This window comes from Colletotrichum jinshuiense, chromosome 10, assembly GCF_051148585.1.
Source record: "Colletotrichum jinshuiense chromosome 10, complete sequence".
NCBI classification, from domain to species: domain Eukaryota; kingdom Fungi; phylum Ascomycota; class Sordariomycetes; order Glomerellales; family Glomerellaceae; genus Colletotrichum; species Colletotrichum jinshuiense.
This window is the reverse complement of record NC_139303.1, coordinates 319,073-335,458: the sequence shown is the minus strand read 5'-3', so window position 1 is coordinate 335,458 and position 16,386 is coordinate 319,073. Positions and strand designations below refer to the sequence as shown.

At 48.4% G+C, this 16,386-nt stretch overlaps 5 protein-coding genes across 5 annotated transcripts; 3 read left to right on the top strand and 2 right to left on the bottom strand.

Moving 5' to 3' along the window:
- Positions 1–367: 367 nt before the first annotated feature.
- EsH8_X_000077 (peroxidase family protein) lies at positions 368–1,784 on the top strand (the record flags this gene model as incomplete). Its single annotated transcript, XM_083274165.1, has 3 exons — positions 368–883; positions 931–1,176; positions 1,227–1,784. The coding sequence occupies 3 exons, from the start codon at positions 368–370 to the stop codon at positions 1,782–1,784; spliced, it is 1,320 nt and encodes a 439-aa protein (XP_083119557.1).
- Positions 1,785–2,797: 1,013 nt separating this feature from the next.
- Positions 2,798–3,775, top strand: EsH8_X_000076 (aldo/keto reductase family protein; the record flags this gene model as incomplete). Its single annotated transcript, XM_083274164.1, has 2 exons — positions 2,798–3,400; positions 3,533–3,775. The coding sequence occupies 2 exons, from the start codon at positions 2,798–2,800 to the stop codon at positions 3,773–3,775; spliced, it is 846 nt and encodes a 281-aa protein (XP_083119556.1).
- Positions 3,776–5,926: 2,151 nt separating this feature from the next.
- EsH8_X_000075 (uncharacterized protein) lies at positions 5,927–6,777 on the bottom strand (the record flags this gene model as incomplete). Its single annotated transcript, XM_083274163.1, has 3 exons — positions 5,927–6,059; positions 6,594–6,619; positions 6,679–6,777. 3 exons carry the CDS (start codon positions 6,775–6,777, stop codon positions 5,927–5,929), a joined length of 258 nt encoding a protein of 85 aa, XP_083119555.1.
- Positions 6,778–9,981: 3,204 nt separating this feature from the next.
- On the bottom strand, positions 9,982–10,470 carry EsH8_X_000074 (uncharacterized protein; the record flags this gene model as incomplete). Its single annotated transcript, XM_083274162.1, has 1 exon — positions 9,982–10,470. One exon carries the CDS (start codon positions 10,468–10,470, stop codon positions 9,982–9,984), a length of 489 nt encoding a protein of 162 aa, XP_083119554.1.
- A 5,035-nt stretch (positions 10,471–15,505) lies between these two features.
- EsH8_X_000073 (uncharacterized protein) lies at positions 15,506–16,224 on the top strand (the record flags this gene model as incomplete). Its single annotated transcript, XM_083274161.1, has 2 exons — positions 15,506–15,987; positions 16,197–16,224. The coding sequence occupies 2 exons, from the start codon at positions 15,506–15,508 to the stop codon at positions 16,222–16,224; spliced, it is 510 nt and encodes a 169-aa protein (XP_083119553.1).
- Positions 16,225–16,386: the final 162 nt, after the last annotated feature.

Below are 16,386 nucleotides of genomic sequence, written 5' to 3'. Positions count from 1 at the left end.
ACCGCTGGGTTGAGGCGGTTGACGACGCCATGCCCGCGACTAAAGGCGCTATTATCGGAACGGCACTATCCCGCATCACCGTGTCCTTGCTGGTCTCCCCATGGAACGATGATAATCCCATCGTTTGAAAGTATTGACCTCAGCGTATGTCACTGACCACGGTGATCCTAGGGACATGCGTTGTCTTTGATTTTAGTACAACTACAGTATGATCGTCATTCTAAAACGTTTAGCGCTGGGTAATGCCGTTGTAGTATATATAGACATGAGCAAATCCACGCAGAAGTCATATTTTACTCATCATCATCAGTAGCTCCTTTCAATATCCAGCTCCACGTTTTTTTGAAGTGCACATCTACACTCCTATATGAAAATGAAGCTTCACGGCACTGTGCTGGCCTCGCTCGCGGCTTCGGCGGCAGCGTTTCCATCCATGGCCACAAAAGAAGAGCTCGAGAATCTCATCAAACGGGATCCGCTACCTGTCGCAAATCCAGAACCCCAGCTCGTTTCTAATCTTGTTGGTTCACTTACCAACACCGTTACCGGCCTTCTTGGAGCCGTTGCTCAAGGGGCACTCGACCCTCAAAACAAACGGCCTGAGCCAGGCTTCGAATTCAAGGCCCCTGGTCCTAATGACAGCAGAGGCCCCTGCCCAGGCTTGAATTTGCTTGCAAACCACGGCTACCTCCCTCGTGATGGACACGTTACTCTTGGTCAAGTCATCGAGGCTACTGCCCGCGGCTTCAACATGGCACCCGATTTGTCGACTGTCCTCGGCGTCTTTGCCGTTCTAACCGATGGGGACATTGCCTCCGAATCTTTCTACCTCGGAGCTGGGCCAGGGGGTGTAGGTGGTCTCAACAGACACTCCACAGTCGAGGTAAGAATCAGAAAACTTTGAGAGAAGAACGTCCACTAACGAACCAGACCGACATCTCTGTCCACCGAGAAGATTATTACAACGGATGCGGTGACAACCACCATCTTTCATCCCGCATGTTCAAGCAAAACGTCGAAATCGTTGCCAAGAGTGGGAGCAAGCAGTTTGATCTTACCAACATGGGTACACTATACCAGCAAAACTCTATGTTCTCCCAAAAGTACAACCCCAACCTCTACTACTTCCCTCTGCCAATGATTGTATCACTCGGCGCCTTCGCCTTTTATCCTAATGTGAGTATTTTACGTCTCTGAGAATCGAGATCACAGCTAATACATCGTAGTTTTTCAGCAATGGCACGTGGGGGCTCGGTGGTGTCGCAAACTACGAGTCCATCTCCTCCATTGTCGGAGCTAAATACGACAGTAAGACAGGCGAATTCCAGTATGTTCCCGAGACTTGGCCCGAGAACTGGTATCGTCGCGCGACTCCTTATGGCGCATTGCAGACTGTGCTAGAGGGCCTCACGAGTATCTATGTTCGCAACCCAGTTGTCCCGGGCGTTGCTCAGGTTGGCACCCCGAATCTCAATGCCACGACTCTTCTCTGCGACGTATACCAGGGCGTTAACTCTGTCGTACCTCTCTTCGTTGCTGGAACCACGGAGGAGGTGGCAGCTGCCTCTGCGTGGGTTATTTCCAAGCTCGACCCGTACTTTAGCAGCACTGTTCTTGGATGTCCAACCAGCGCTCTCTCGCCCAACGCACCTAGCCTTATCTTCCCTAACGCAAACAACAAGGGTGGCCCGCTCAATCCTCCATCAAATGTTGCTAAGAATATCGGTAACAACGTATACTCGAAGACGTACTTCACTGTCGCTCCCACTAAGCCAGTGTGCTAGTTGGTTACATTTCCTTCCCTTTTCCATTACTTCTTCTGTAGAAAATATGAAACGCATCAATTTCTTTTACATCCAGGTAATTAAAACTGGGATCTACAGTGAAACGATTTATAGATTGGCGGCTTCGATGAAATCTTCAAATGGGGGCGATATGATAACTGCATGCATTTACGATCATGAAAATTAAGGTATAAATGCTTATGATCAGGCTCGCTGGCGCAGATTCCGACAACGAGCCTGGCGCCGTGTCTAACGACGAGTCTGAACCCAAGCTGCAGTAAACGCATTAGAGACGCACGAAGGAGAAACTTTGGTATCCCGGATAGTGTACGGTAGTCTGCAAAGCGGATTAACTTAACAATTATTCAATTTCTAAGACAAAAAACGATAGGTGTAGCTCGAAACCATGAGGAATTCAGTGTCAGAAATTCAATTTCGAAGTCTCTCCGATCAGTTCTAAGCCTTAATCGGCCATTCTAGAACTTGAAGCAAGGTAGGCCAGCGGATGAGTGCAAAGGTCTGGAGCGTTGCATAAAGACTGTAATTATGCACAGACGTATAAATGCATACGATCATGCTGACGAATACAAGTCGTCGTGATTAGAGGCTATACTAGCACGAGCTTGTGCAGTTGCCTAAATCGGTAGGAGCACTTCTTGGCGCTTTCGTCCGATTGTGTTCATGAGGGCATGCCTCTGCTCGAGGTCATAACCGAAGAAGCATAAAATGAAGACTGCCGCCGCAGTATTTTAGATGAAACCGAACACAGACACCAATATCTTCTCAGGTTACCTTCGTCTACCAAACTTAACTATTCAATCCAACCCGGCTATCTCGCTTGCATCAATCAAAATTTAGTCACAATGACAACCATCGGGAAGTCGTCGCTCAACTTGGTTCTGGGAGTTGCAAATGCAAGTATACCAGGTGCCCGTTGGAGGGGAAAACTCTTTTTGTGATTGTACCAGTCTGACATCACACCGTGCCAGGTTGGAGATACGTCTGCCGACCCCATGGCACGTTTTGGTACCTCCGAAGAGGTGAACGCTTTCCTCGACACATTCATTCGACGTGGCTACAATCATCTCGATACCTCACGCATGTACTCACCGCAGGCACCCGGGACATCCGAACCAAAACTCGGCGCTGTTTCTGCAGGGGAGAGATTCACCATTGACACCAAGGTAATGTCAGCGGAGCCAGGGAGCCACACCAAAGACAAGATCCTTAAGGAGATCGACGTCTCGCTCGAGGCACTGGGAGTCAAGCAGATCAACATTGAGTACCTGCATGTGCCAGATCGAGCCACCCCATTCGAGGAGGCGTGCGAAGCTATGAACCAAGCCATTATTGAGGGAAAGATCAAGAAGTGGGGCATCTCAAACTACACCGCCGAGGAAGTCCAGCGCTTCGTCGACATCTGCAAGGAGCATGGCTTTGTTAAGCCAAGCGTTTACCAAGGTCAATACAATCCGATTGTGCGAGGCGGCGAAAAGGAGCTTTTTCCCATTCTACGTGAGAACGGGATCTCTTTCTTTGCTTTTAGTCCTGCTGCGGCGGGGTTCTTTGCAGGCAACCACAAGAACGCCAAAGCAGGCGGACGATATGATCAGTCTGTAAGCCAACTCCTGTTTGCCCTACACATACTTTTTCTTGTTTCTAATTGTACCTATGTGATTTAAAAGCTTCCTGTAGGTGGGATGTATGCGGGAATGTATATGAAACCGTCCGTTATGGCTGCGACTGAGAAGGCGCTCGACGTTGCGTCTAAGCACGGGATTGGAGGCCACGCTGCTGCACTCCGGTGGACGGTGCATCATGGAATTCTTAAGAAAGAACATGGGGATTCCGTGATAATTGGTGCCTCCAGCCCACAGCAGTTGGAATCCAACATCGATATGATTGAGCAGGGTCAGCTTCCCGACGATGTCGTGGCCGCTCTAGAGACTTTGTATGAGGAAGTTGGACAGGAGATTTCGTATCATTTTTAACTGGACTATTTTGTAGGATTGTGGATCTGCATTTACTAAGCCTCTTTGAGTAGGAGCAAACCTTGGCACTTGCTGACGTGAAAGAGGCTTGACCCGCCACTAGCATGGTTGCTGACAAATGTCTAACTAAAAGCTCAATCCTTCATCTTGAAATATAACGGACGGTGAACACGTCAATTTGGTTCAAGAGACATCAGGTCATTAACGTTTGGTGTATTCTCTGCTGGTTGTAGACTGAACCTTGATGGAAAATTTCTTTTCGCCAAGTCATCGAATAGTCATCTTTCTAGGATGGAGTTTATCACAATGGTCCATCCGGATCAAAGAGGCTCAACCAATTTAAGGCGAAGGATTCATTCTCATGCCGCTCGTGCAGCTCACTCTAAAGCAAGGAAAAGCCAGATGGTTCGGTTTAAAGAGGAGAAAACGATGGCTGTGGCTAGGAATCCCAAGCAAGTGGAAGATCTGGATGATGGACTGTCGATGAAAAGTACTCGACCTCAGCATGAAGTGGACCTTGTTTTTCAGAAAGAGAACCCAGTGCTACTCCCACAAGCTCTTACTGGCGCATTTGAGCACGAACCCCTGGCCAGCTTTTTGAAATCGCTCACATTTGAAGAGCATTTCATGTTTTCTCATTGTAAGCTGATACCTTTACTGTTATCCTTGTTAATATTCCCAGCCCTTAATGGCATTGAACGCTGATGACGTTCCCAGACGTACAAGAAATTGCGCCCCTTTTGGAAACCCAATGCCCTGTGGTAAACCATTTCGGCCAAAACCACGATAGCATGAGAGGAAACTGGCTCCTATTCAGCTCAACCGATATCAACCTCCTACACGGTTTCTTACTGACTGCTTGTCGCCATCTGTCGCTCCAACAAGGGGAAATCTATGCCGTATGGGCGATCCAGTACAAGCTGAAGTATGTTCAAGATCTTCGAGAATCACTTTCTGCAGACGATCCAATGTCACGCCGCACAGCCGTCTCGAAGGCACTGGCGTTAGCGTTCGATGAGGTATATAAGAATTCATCACCTATGACGTTTATCTGCATGGTATAAGCTCTAATGCATCGTTTTCAGATTATGCTTTGCGATATGTCAATGGCTTCAAAACATCTGTTGGGGGCACTTCAAATCATTCATGTGGCGGGTGGACTTGAGATTCTTGGTCTGAGTCGTGTTGTTCGTTGTGTTCTGCACAGTTGCATCTATGGGAAAGGCCTCTTGGACGGGAATCCATTCTTAAACGAACTAGTCATACTTTGAATTCAGACAACCGGGAACTACTACATTGAATACCGCCTAGCAGCCTCAGGCCTTACCCCAGCAGCTAATCGCAACACCTTCATGAGCAGTCACGGCGCCGCAGCCATGGCCATCCTCCCAACTGCATCCCTTCTTGGTCGGCTTCCTCGCTGCAGCCCACACGCCCAGGTTTAACTTCGACCACGGCCTTCCCAACCCGGCCGCCGCCTGCTGCGCATCCGCCGCGCCGCCACGTGGTTTCCCCCCCTTCGCGGCCGCACAGCCCTTTACCCGCCTGTTGCACCCCGGCCGAGACTTAGACTGCGCCAAGTAGGGCTTGCGCCTGCTCCCACCCTTCGCCGTCTCGGCGAGCAAAAGCGACTGGTCGGAACTGGAGGCGGGGGGCGACGACGGCGGGTTGGACGTCTTCAGACACGCTGCGGTTGACGGGATGGATTATCTCATCCCGCCAAGTTGGTGCTGACGGTTCTAGGTGAGACTGACGGGGGCAAACACATGATCTAGCGATTTAGCAAAGATAAGAAAAGGGGGGAGATTTTCTGTTCAATTCTGGTTTCCTCATTTCCACGTTTCCTTTATTTACTTCGTTTATTTCATTTTATTCTCATGTCTACCGTGGAAGATAGACCAAGTGACCATTTTATCGTTGTTCATTTCTCCGAGGTAGATATGCGGCCATTCCCTGTTACTTATAAAAAGTATTGTGCCTATTCCCGAGCACTGCCCAAGTCGCCTCTTGTGTGGTTTAGTCGGCAAACGCACCGTTGAGGCAGTTCGACCCCGAGCAGTAGTCGTTCCAGTCGCCGCAGTAGCCATGCACGGAGCAGCAGGCCCCGAACTGGATGCCGGCGCACATGTTATTGCCGGCATTGTCAAGCTCTCACTCGCCGTTGGTCGAGGGCCCGCCCTCGTCGTCCGGGTCACAGTCGCCCGAGTGGCAGTTCCCAGGACCGCAAAAGTCGGCGCCGAACCCGCAGTAGCCGTAGATTCTGCAACAGGTCCCGAACTGCAGACTGTGTCGCCGTATATCGGGCCACACGTGCCATCCTCCGGTGCAGGGCGAGCCGCCACAGTACGCGGGCCCGGAGACGCAGGAATCGGACGGCTAACAGCACTCGCCAAAGTCGGTACCGGTGCAGGTGACGCCGCACGGGCAGGTGCCGTCGGTCGAATTCCCCATACCTTCCGCTGTCTGACATTCACGTTATCCACTTCTGCCACCAGGCTGGTCAATATTTATAATCACCTTAGCACACTTTGTACGATATCTCTTGAAATAATGGCTAGATTCAACTCTCAAATTTGTGTACGAAGAAACTATTTATCTCAGCCGGACTCTATAGCATAAAGCGGTAATGAGGAGACATGGTTTCTCCGTGGCTACCAGCAGTAGCAATCGCAACCTCCTTGGGCACTATTTGCCATTGCTTTCCAGTTGCCGGTTCCACACTAGAAAATTGTTAGACAGAGTCTAGATTTACTCTTTCAGAGCAGTGTAAGACAATCATGTTCTTACCCATGAGTCGCAATTTCCGGCACACTCGTACTTATCCGCCTGATTGCAGTTGCTTACCTAAATTTGGATTAGTTACAACCGTGCAGTACAGTTTCATTGTGGTTTAAATCACTTACCCAGCCTGAGGGAGGGTCCGTAGAACAGCCCTTGAAACGAGTCGCAGCTGTCAAAGACTGGAAAAGCAGAGCCGAAACAATGACGGTGAAGTAGCGCATGGTTGTATAGGCAATGCGGCAAAATGTAGGAGTTTGATATCGAGGCAATATTCAAGGTGAGACGGAAGAGTGCAGATCTTATTTTGCAGACATAGACGAAGAATCTAATATATAAAAGAATTTCTAGTCGTCCTCACTTCATCGTAGGCGGCCAATGTCCCTGGGTGTATTTGTCGTGGCCCGGGGATACCTGCCTGTTTCGCGACGATTAAACTTTTCGCATATATAGTGACCTGACCCACTACGGCTCACTTTCAAGCCTGAACACCAATCCCATCGAGTCCAACTCACGCCAGTTTTTGCTAAGAACTTGTATGCACATTTTTAACTCGCTTCCCCTGAAAATGATATTTCCTAAATTACTAGTTTTTAGCTTAAAATTCTTAGCCAATCTCGTCTAGCAGAGAGACATGGGTTTTTTTCCCGGTCAGCAGAGGCCCCCGAGAGTTCCACTATGCATTTAAATTATGCACGTTACAAGCAGGTCAGGGCAACCAACTACGGCTGAGAGCAAAAGCTCTAGTAATGAAGAAGCAGCCGTTCTTACCTCCTATTCTGCACTACATTGCAACGCTGTATAGGAACCAATTGTATAGATTGTGACAATCGTTTCTCTTACCGGGGTGACGGAAGAAGCAACCTCTCAATTAGGCCTTCGCTTAATAAGCCTGTCAAAGCACTACCAGAAGGCCTAGTTCTTAAGAGATGTAACACTGAAAGAGTAGAGCTGACTTGAGTTGAGAAAGATTAAGATCAGTTTATCCGTCACTAGTGAAATCCGGCTAATTTGACTGTCGCTAGAAGGGAATGAATCAGCCATAATAAGACCCGTTGTAGTTAGAACCTAAAATGGTTCATAAAGACATACTATATTACAAGACAGGGCAAATATATTAAACCCAAATACATTAAACCATCTAATTGGCTTAAATCAACGTAATTTCAAACTTATTTGCGGGTTCTCGTACGTCATCAGCTATAACCACATGATGGCGGTGGTCGGGCTGGTTATCAAAGCGCGTAAATCGCTGATAACCTTAGTGCTGTCTGAAGGTAGCTAGCTACGCAGTTTCGTGGCCTGGTCTTCGTAGGGCATTGATCAGGGTCTAACCTTGGGCTGTAAGGTTGCCATGGTATGTAACGAATGCCGTTTATGAGCATTAGAAGGCTTAACGAGTACAGAAAATACCGGTAGATAACCTGTCTAATTCTTCTCCGCCCTGTCACACAGGCACACCTGCACTCGTAGTGTTTAGAAAGCTGGTCTTCAGCCTGGAGAGTTACACACATCGAAGTTGCAGAGGGATAATGGGCAAGATGACTATATTAAGGTTGTTGATGTCGAAATGTATCTGTAAAGAGGCCTCTGTACAGAGGTTGCTTGCGACGAGTCAGTGGGAATAAAGTTTGTTCATTCCACTGTCTAAATCCAAAATGCACCGATTCTGATGTAGACTTGGCTGAACTGACTAGGCCCCTAGGCACGAACGAATCATCAAGAAGCGTCCCTGAGCTAAGGAAATATAGAGCGGCGTTCCTAGCGGGGCCTCCTCGGGCTCCGCTTCGGGGCCCGCGAGTACTCCGAGATACCGGGCACCAACTAGTCAGCACACATCAGCACTCAATGTTAGTGATACGGACAAACCAACTAATGAATCATCTAGGAGGTGGAGGAGAGGAGCTCCCGTTTTTATTACAGTCACTATCACTAGAATCGACTGCATGCGCATCTAAACTCCAGTTGACGACGACCTTATTCCTCCGATACTCAATTCAGAAAGCATGCAGCCTTGCGCTATTGATCGCGACTTTGCAAGAAAACGAGCGGTTTAAATCAAAAGATAATTCCCAGGTACTGTCGACTGACCTTGACGTAAGGACTGGAAGATGGTGTCATAAAAAGATGTGGTCTTGGGGCTTACTGACACAGGCACGCACTGCAGCTACCTGTAGAAGTCTCCTTGATTCTGTTCTCCCTGGGCACCTCTCAGGTCAAGCCCTTGCCATCCTGCTTCGGCGGAGCTCCTGGACGGCCGTCTAGACAACAATCGCTTCGGTATCCGGGCCTGCACCGGTTTATGCACCGATATAATTACCAGTGGTTCTAGAATCGTGTAATTATCCCCTTCGAGCCGCCGCAGAAACAGAGTCGGTATTGATACCTTATTTACCGTGGGAAATTTGCTGACCTCAATTGAGGAAGCCGATGACATTGAGCTATGGAACAGACCTATCATGCTATTTTAAAAAGGCTAATGAACTCTCTGCAGATATAACCTGGCTGTCTAGTTTGCCAAGAAGTCCACAAAGAAACCCGTCAAGAGAAACGAATCGGACCATCGCTCGACAGGGAGCTACAGACATCGGATCAATTGCGTGCTCTCGACTGGAGGAACCCAACTCAGTCTGTCACAAAGGGGCCTATCAGCCCTCCTTTCCATCGTTACGATGCCGTTGGTAGGTTGATTGCGGCGAGCGGCCGTCAGCAAGTCGACCATGCCCAGAACGTCGGCAGGCGCTTTTGCCTCTGTCGGCAGCTGCAACCAAATCAAATGAGGACCTAGGCGATGATTCGCAAACATGCAAATACCTCGAGACATAACAGTATGGTAGAAATAAGCGCGAAAGGTACCGAATGGTACTGACAGGTACCATAGAATTTTGCTAAACCCGGTTGTTGTAAAGTAGATCCCACATAATTTGAAGGCTTTGTCCAGTGTGGTTCTAGGCACATTTTCTTGAGTACAGAGTAGAAACTTCAGCGCCTTGGATTAAATCAACTCAGTATGTCCCGTTTGTTCTCTTATCAAAACGAGACAGAGTACAAGACGCCAATCAGCTCAGATTGAACGTGCTCCCAGGTGCTTAGTTCTTACTATGGCGGAATTGTTTACATTGTTGAGAAAACGAATTACGGCCGTGTTATTATCCGTACGACATGGGAATGGAGGCTCTTTATCAGGCAGTGGCAATCAAGGCGCGAATTGCAGACAGTATGAAAGAGAATTGAAAATCAAGAAGGCGTCTGCGTGATAGCTTTTATATTCTTCATCATTCGCAACCTTTTGTTGCCCATGCCAATTATTGCAATCTGTGCTACGGTGTCCTTAGCCGTGCAAATCATCCATAGAAGCAAATTGAACTTTTCAAGCCTACTCGCCAAGCTCAGTGACTTCGCGGAGAAATATTGTAACCGCCCCTAGCTCAAACGTTGTTGTTACCGTCGAACATCTTAGCCATGTCGCAAGCTCCATAGTACTTTTGCACACCGTCGCTATCAGTGTCACGAACGGGGGCTTCCTCCACAGGCTCGGCCTCGACCTTGTCGTTGGCCTTGCTGGTGCGGGCCTTTTTCTTGGGCGGAGTCTCAGCCTCTTCACCCTGTCCTTCCTCGATGGGAGTCTTGTTCTTTCGATCACCAGTGTTTTTCTTGCTTCTAGGAGTCACGGGGGTGCCGTTGTCACCCGTGCGGGCTGCGTGGGCGAACCAGCCGTGCTTGTTGGCGGCGGCGCTCATGCGCACGCGGGCGGAGTGACCGGAGGCGGCACCAATGGCCACAGCAAGCCCATCAAAGTCGATGGTCGGGCGCTGAATCTGCTGCAAGATGGCGAGCATCATGTTGATTTCGGAGGGGGTGAATCCATGGCTGGGGGAGGGAGCGGACGCAGTGGCGGTGGTCTTCTTGGGAGGCATCTCGAATGACGTTCTGGGTAGTAACTGGTGAGAATTTCAGCAGCCGCGGGAAAATGTTTGATGGAAAGAGATTGGGATGAAGGATTCTCTTCAATCCAGCGAATCACTTACGTTCAGTATCAGTAAGATGTGATGCCAGTGGTGGTGATGCAGAACTCGACGCGTGAGGTGGCGATGGTGGGTTTGTTTTGGTGAAGATAAGTTAAGCGAAGTAGTATTTAGGTAGAAGTAGAAAACAGGAAGGAGGAAGCTGGCAGAAGAGGAAGAGAAAAGTTGCTGGAGGAAAGAACCAAAAGTTTTATTTATTCATTTTTGAGGAAAGAAGCTTGATAAATAAGGCAGGCGCAGACCAGAAGATTGAACATTAAAAGCGGCCGGTCTCTGAAAAAAAAGGTTGGCTTCTGCGTGATGGAACAGGTATTGTATCAATGAGCACGACATGGCAGTGTTTGGCACCAGACGTATCATGTTATCACTGTATCACGGTATAACGCCGGGATGAGGGTACAACACTGCGGCCCCACCCGGATGTTGGGCTCGGATGCAACTTCCGACAGTCCGGGTGCGGAGCAAGGAGACATGACCGGGCAGTCTTGGCAAGCTCGAACTCGGTCCAAGGACTCGCACACTTTCGGAGAAGATACTTATTTTGCAATGAAGATCTTTTGCTCTGTCACAACCTGTTTCTGAACCATGACAGCATGTTCAGTGGATCCATGAAAGACATACAAGTATGTGAGATGCTCAAGTAGTTAATTTGTCAGGTAATGACAGTCTCGTTCTGGTTTAACGTACAACATTCATGGAAATGACTGAAGCAGCAGTGTCGCCAGTTTCATCGCCTACTCACTGCAAATAGACATAGAAATCTACAATGACGAATGAGAGACTACGAAAGTATTGGTGGAAGTGCTGTACTCTATGTGGCACTTGGAAAGGTTCCAACTTGCGGATGACCAATTAGCTCTATATTTGGGGGAGCCGCAATGATCAACATCAACAGGGGGCAAGAATAATTACGGTTTGGACTGCGTTGCTCAAGTCGAATCTTAGCCTCCACAAAACCTGGCCCAGGCAGCTTAGCTAGCTTGCAGGCTCATCCCCACTCCATCCAAGCCAATTTTAACGTCATATTGGCAATCGGCACTACAACAAGCGCAAACGTGTTTGATGCCTGGAGCTGTAACAATGACCACGTGCTCGAGTTGGCCAGATACATCTGCTCTTTTATCCGATCCTAGACCGAGTTCGCTCGAAATCCGCGGTTCGAGAGGAGAGCGAATGTGGGAGGCCTGACTCGATTAGGAAAAATTAAACGTTATCGCACTCGTTGCAGGTGTTTCTCGCAGCTAGCACCTGCAAAAAGGATAAAGCCAATAACATACAACACCAGGTATTCGCTGGTCGTCACCGACCCAACTACTAATCCGGCCCTCATTGGCTTATCTATGGGAGAGCGGACGGGATCCCGAGTTTTCCAATGGGTATGGTCGTATGTGATGTACGAGCGCAGCTGAATTGCTCATAAAACAAGGGGCGACGACATTAACCTTGTGGTATCAGGGCGTGTGAAAATTTCACCACTGGTAGTTGTCAAACTCTTTTTCCTGACTGACTTGCTTTCCGCCTCTAGACTTGTTTAACAATACTGCTGCTATCATGGAGAATTCACAACCACTATGATGTTTTCCTTCAAGGTGCGGGCCCTGGAGCCCACGTTGAGTTTCTTGTAGGCGAGCTAACTAGGCAGTTCACTGTCTGGAACTGAGTCAAAGAATTGTGGCTGCCCAGCTACCTTGGAGACGCCGGTGTTTGTCACTTAGAAAAAGGGTGGGCCAGTTATCTGAGATTTACGGGTTACCAAACCACAATTCAGCGTAACAGCCTTTTCTGATGTTATCAACTTCAATGAATTACTGGCGAATACTATCCAGGTCGGGTGTTGGGAAGTTATTTGACAGAATTACAGTCGATCACATTGTGGTGGACTTGGCTGAAGACGATGAGAGTCACAAACGAATGACATGAGGCCTTCAACATGATATCAAATCTCACATTGCCGCCAAGGGCTACGATAAGGACCTTTATGATAATACCAATAACCTCAACGGATGGTTAACGGGATTCATCAACCTGATTTCAAAGCAAAAGGGAAAATGTCACGATAGCTTCATTCTGCTTTTCCCTACAAATCTCTTATGCACGCTGAGAGCTCTCTTGTCACAGAAAAGATTTAGATTAATCACATACAGCGCCCCCTTGATAATGCTGCATCCTGGATTGCCCATTGTGTGGGTGACTTGAGCTCGAGCAGACTTTCTAACGTGAGAATACTAATCACTAGCAAATTTGGACCTTTGTTGCACATACTCACGCATTCGCGGGTTTAAGGGTTATATTCGCATTGCCTCTTTTAACGTCGAGGGTTCGACCTTGAAGATATCACTTTGCTCACACCTAGCTTTCACTTTACTGTTCACGTCGTTTAGTCCTTTCTGCTCTCTTTGACTGGTTTACTTTGGTCCTGCACTCGCGATACATCACGACCGCTTCAGGATCGATCCCAACCCCTCGACAGTCTTACCACTTCTGGCAGAACCGGAAGGGCTGCCAGAAAGACTGTGACACTCTCTATATAGACTAGTAGTAGCGGCGGCCCGCCGCCCCGGCAGCGTCGGATTAGGCTGACGACGAGAGAGAGGGAATTGAGCGAAGCGTGGAGCAAAAGGGGGGAATAGATTACGGATATATTTTGAAAAGGTCATAGAAATAAATGAATCAGCTAATATATCAACCCCTGCTGAGACAAGATAAAATTACAAAGCCATTGACATTGCCAAGGTATCAATTCCTGGGAATTCCCCTGTGTGCCAAACCATATCCTCCGACTCTGTACCAATTGATTTACGCCTGTTACTTCTTAGCGAACCGGGCGGTAACGAACCGCTGGCCGGAATCCGCGCTGGCCGGACTCCACACTGGCCGGACTCCGCGCGAGGGCGGTGTCCAAATAATTTGCATGCGAGCGCAAGTCACGTGATGTCGTGGCACTATCTACTTTTTTTTCCCTTCCCCAGCTTTACCACGTATTGTTCTTATTGGATATAATGTCAGACTCAGATATAAGCCAACGTACCACATATGCAACAGTGGAGATCTTCGCTTTTGCATGTACATAGCACAGCGGAATATCTTTAACAGCTATGAGACCCGCTCTAGTGGCACTGACCATGTCGGTAACCCAAATACCCCACAACACTCTAAAGTTTATAAGTTCGAATCGGCAGGAGCCAGAAAAAAGTCCGCAACGTAGCGGCAAAAGTCCGTAACAGCGGCGAGAGTCCGGTAACGGCCGGCACCAGTAATTTCGGTTAGGTCCGACTGCCTACCGATACACGACGTACTGCAGAAGATCTGCTCTATAACATCCATCTCTTCCGGTAAACCACAAGTGCTGTGGGGTTGCATCAGACTCAGATATAAGCTAAAATACCACACATGCAAGTGTGGGGATCTTCGCTTTTGTATGTACATGGTACAGCGGAATATTATCTGTGCGTCAATTCCGCTACACTACCAGTCTTCCGCCCCAATTCAATTCAGGTTCCTTGTCTTGGCCAATTTTTCTGCCAGCCACGCCACCGCACCAATATGTTTTCTTCTTCACATACTTCTTCTACGCTTCCCCTCCCCCCTCCACTCCATCCTCGGCATGTCACCGTTCGATCTGGCGCATGGCGCCAAGCTCTATTGAGCAGAGAAAGTACGAGCGCCCCGCTTGGCGATAGGAAACTGGTCTTGGAGTGGGAAAGGAGTTACCACACGGGGAGCCGTTGCCACTTTAGCAGAGTGGGATACTGGGATGAATGCTTGGCATTTGTGGTGTATACACTCCCCAGGGCCATTATCAGTTTATCGTCCATCAACTGATCTCCCGACAACCAAGGTCCACGGAACTCGACGGGAAATCAGTGTTGATAGTTAGCTTCGACGCAAAATGGCCACCACGTTGGCTTCACCAGTAGCTACGCTAGCCCGAGGGCAACCGTGCAGAACCTACATCTCCAATATCGCTAAAAACTAATAGATCGCCTCGCCACTTCTGTGATATGAATCTCCTAGAGAGGCTCTATTCCTAGCCTACTGCGTAGGTAACGCTAACGATAATTGTTCTAGTTACGACGGCAGCGGCATTTCTTGGTTCTTTGCTCTTGACAAGGATGGCGGGGATAGCGAGGATTACTACCATAAGTGACCACCGCTAGTACAGCTTTAGAAGCTGACGATAACAAGTTTCACAATCCCAAATGCACCTGGGGCGGTATTGGAACATGTGATGCACCAGCAGTTTGTGGACATGTTGATCCTACGAGCACTCTCTTTCCAGCATTAGTGAAAACTCAACAGTGAATGTCGCGTCTCAAGGCGGGTTTGACGTATACCTGCTTTAATCACGAATTAATTTGAGTCAGAAAAGTCTGATAGGTCTCTCATGCCAGATATCCTATCAGGCGTTACAACGAATGTCGCCACAAAACCTCTGAATCCTCAACTGTAATATTTATCACGGACGTATGGCACAATCAATAACTTTGCTTAAACAAGAGTGCTACCAGGATTAACAATTTCCGCGAATCGTAATATGTCCGCAAGGTGCATGATTCGAGGAGTGATGTTATATTGCTCGGGTTCTCAGATTTGGCCTCGGGCTCATTCGTATTTATGGGTCTCCAGATTTCAACCTACGAAAATGACTCGGATCTTGACGAAGTTGCTTTGACGGGCTATGAGTTTGTAAATTGCTTACCACACTTTCATGTGACATGTGCTCTGCAAGGTATTGAGTAAAATTATGAGCTCATGCGGACGGAAATACTGACGACGTGCAATGTCCAAGAATATAAAAGACAGTTAGTTCTCTCACAGGCTGGACTATTACGACACCAGCCTCTTCAGCCTCTGTTCAATAAATCCGTTCTTACAACTTGACAATCGTTACCAAAATTTCATCAAATCCCTTTCATCTAAAGACATTATGTTTGCCTCCGTCAAGAACCTCGCCCTTGGCGCTCTCTACCTCGGCGCCCACGCCCAGGCGGCCGCTGTCCCTACTGTTTCGGAGGATGTAATGGCCGCTTTTAACATAACTGCGGCTGATCTTGTCCAGCCTCGTGCTGAACAGATGGGCTCTGCGTCCCTGATAGCGCGTGTCGCCTCATGCGCCCCTCCCACTACCCCGAACGACTCAACCTACGGAGCTTGTGTCTTGCCCTTGTCCAACGAGGCCCGCCAGGGGAACGCCATCTCAATGTTGGCCCTTGCGGAGTACATGACCAAGCAGATGGGCTGCCCCTTGGATGGGATTCACGGACAAGCAAGCCGGCCTGTAGTGAAGATCATAGCATACCGCTGCACGAGTGCCGGCCCTGCCGGGACTGTCGACACGGCCGTTCCAGGATGGTCAATCAACGCGGCTTTCAACCCTAAGGCTTGTCCTCCCGGTTCCAAGTGCTATTAGTAAGTAAGCTCTAGAGTTCCTCTTTTTCTATACTTTTAAGCTTATATAAGATTTTATGATTAGATATCGGCACTCAAAGAATAGACGAGCTGCTACAAAAGGATTGTAGTCTATAGTAGAACATGGCTAGAGTGGCTAGGTTTAACACTGTTACAGGCATCAAGCCATCACCAAATGGGCATGCACAATCATAGCTACCCGTACATAGTCACTTCAACTTTTTCATCTACAAGTAGCCTATGGGTCGGATGGATCAGATATCAAACGAGGAAGAATATTATCGTAACGGTAGACAGTCAATTGATTGTATTGCACAAGAAGAGCACAATATGCTAGTCGTGACAACTCCGATACAGACAGCTTAATGAGTAGTCAAGCACACCTAAAAGATTTCCAAG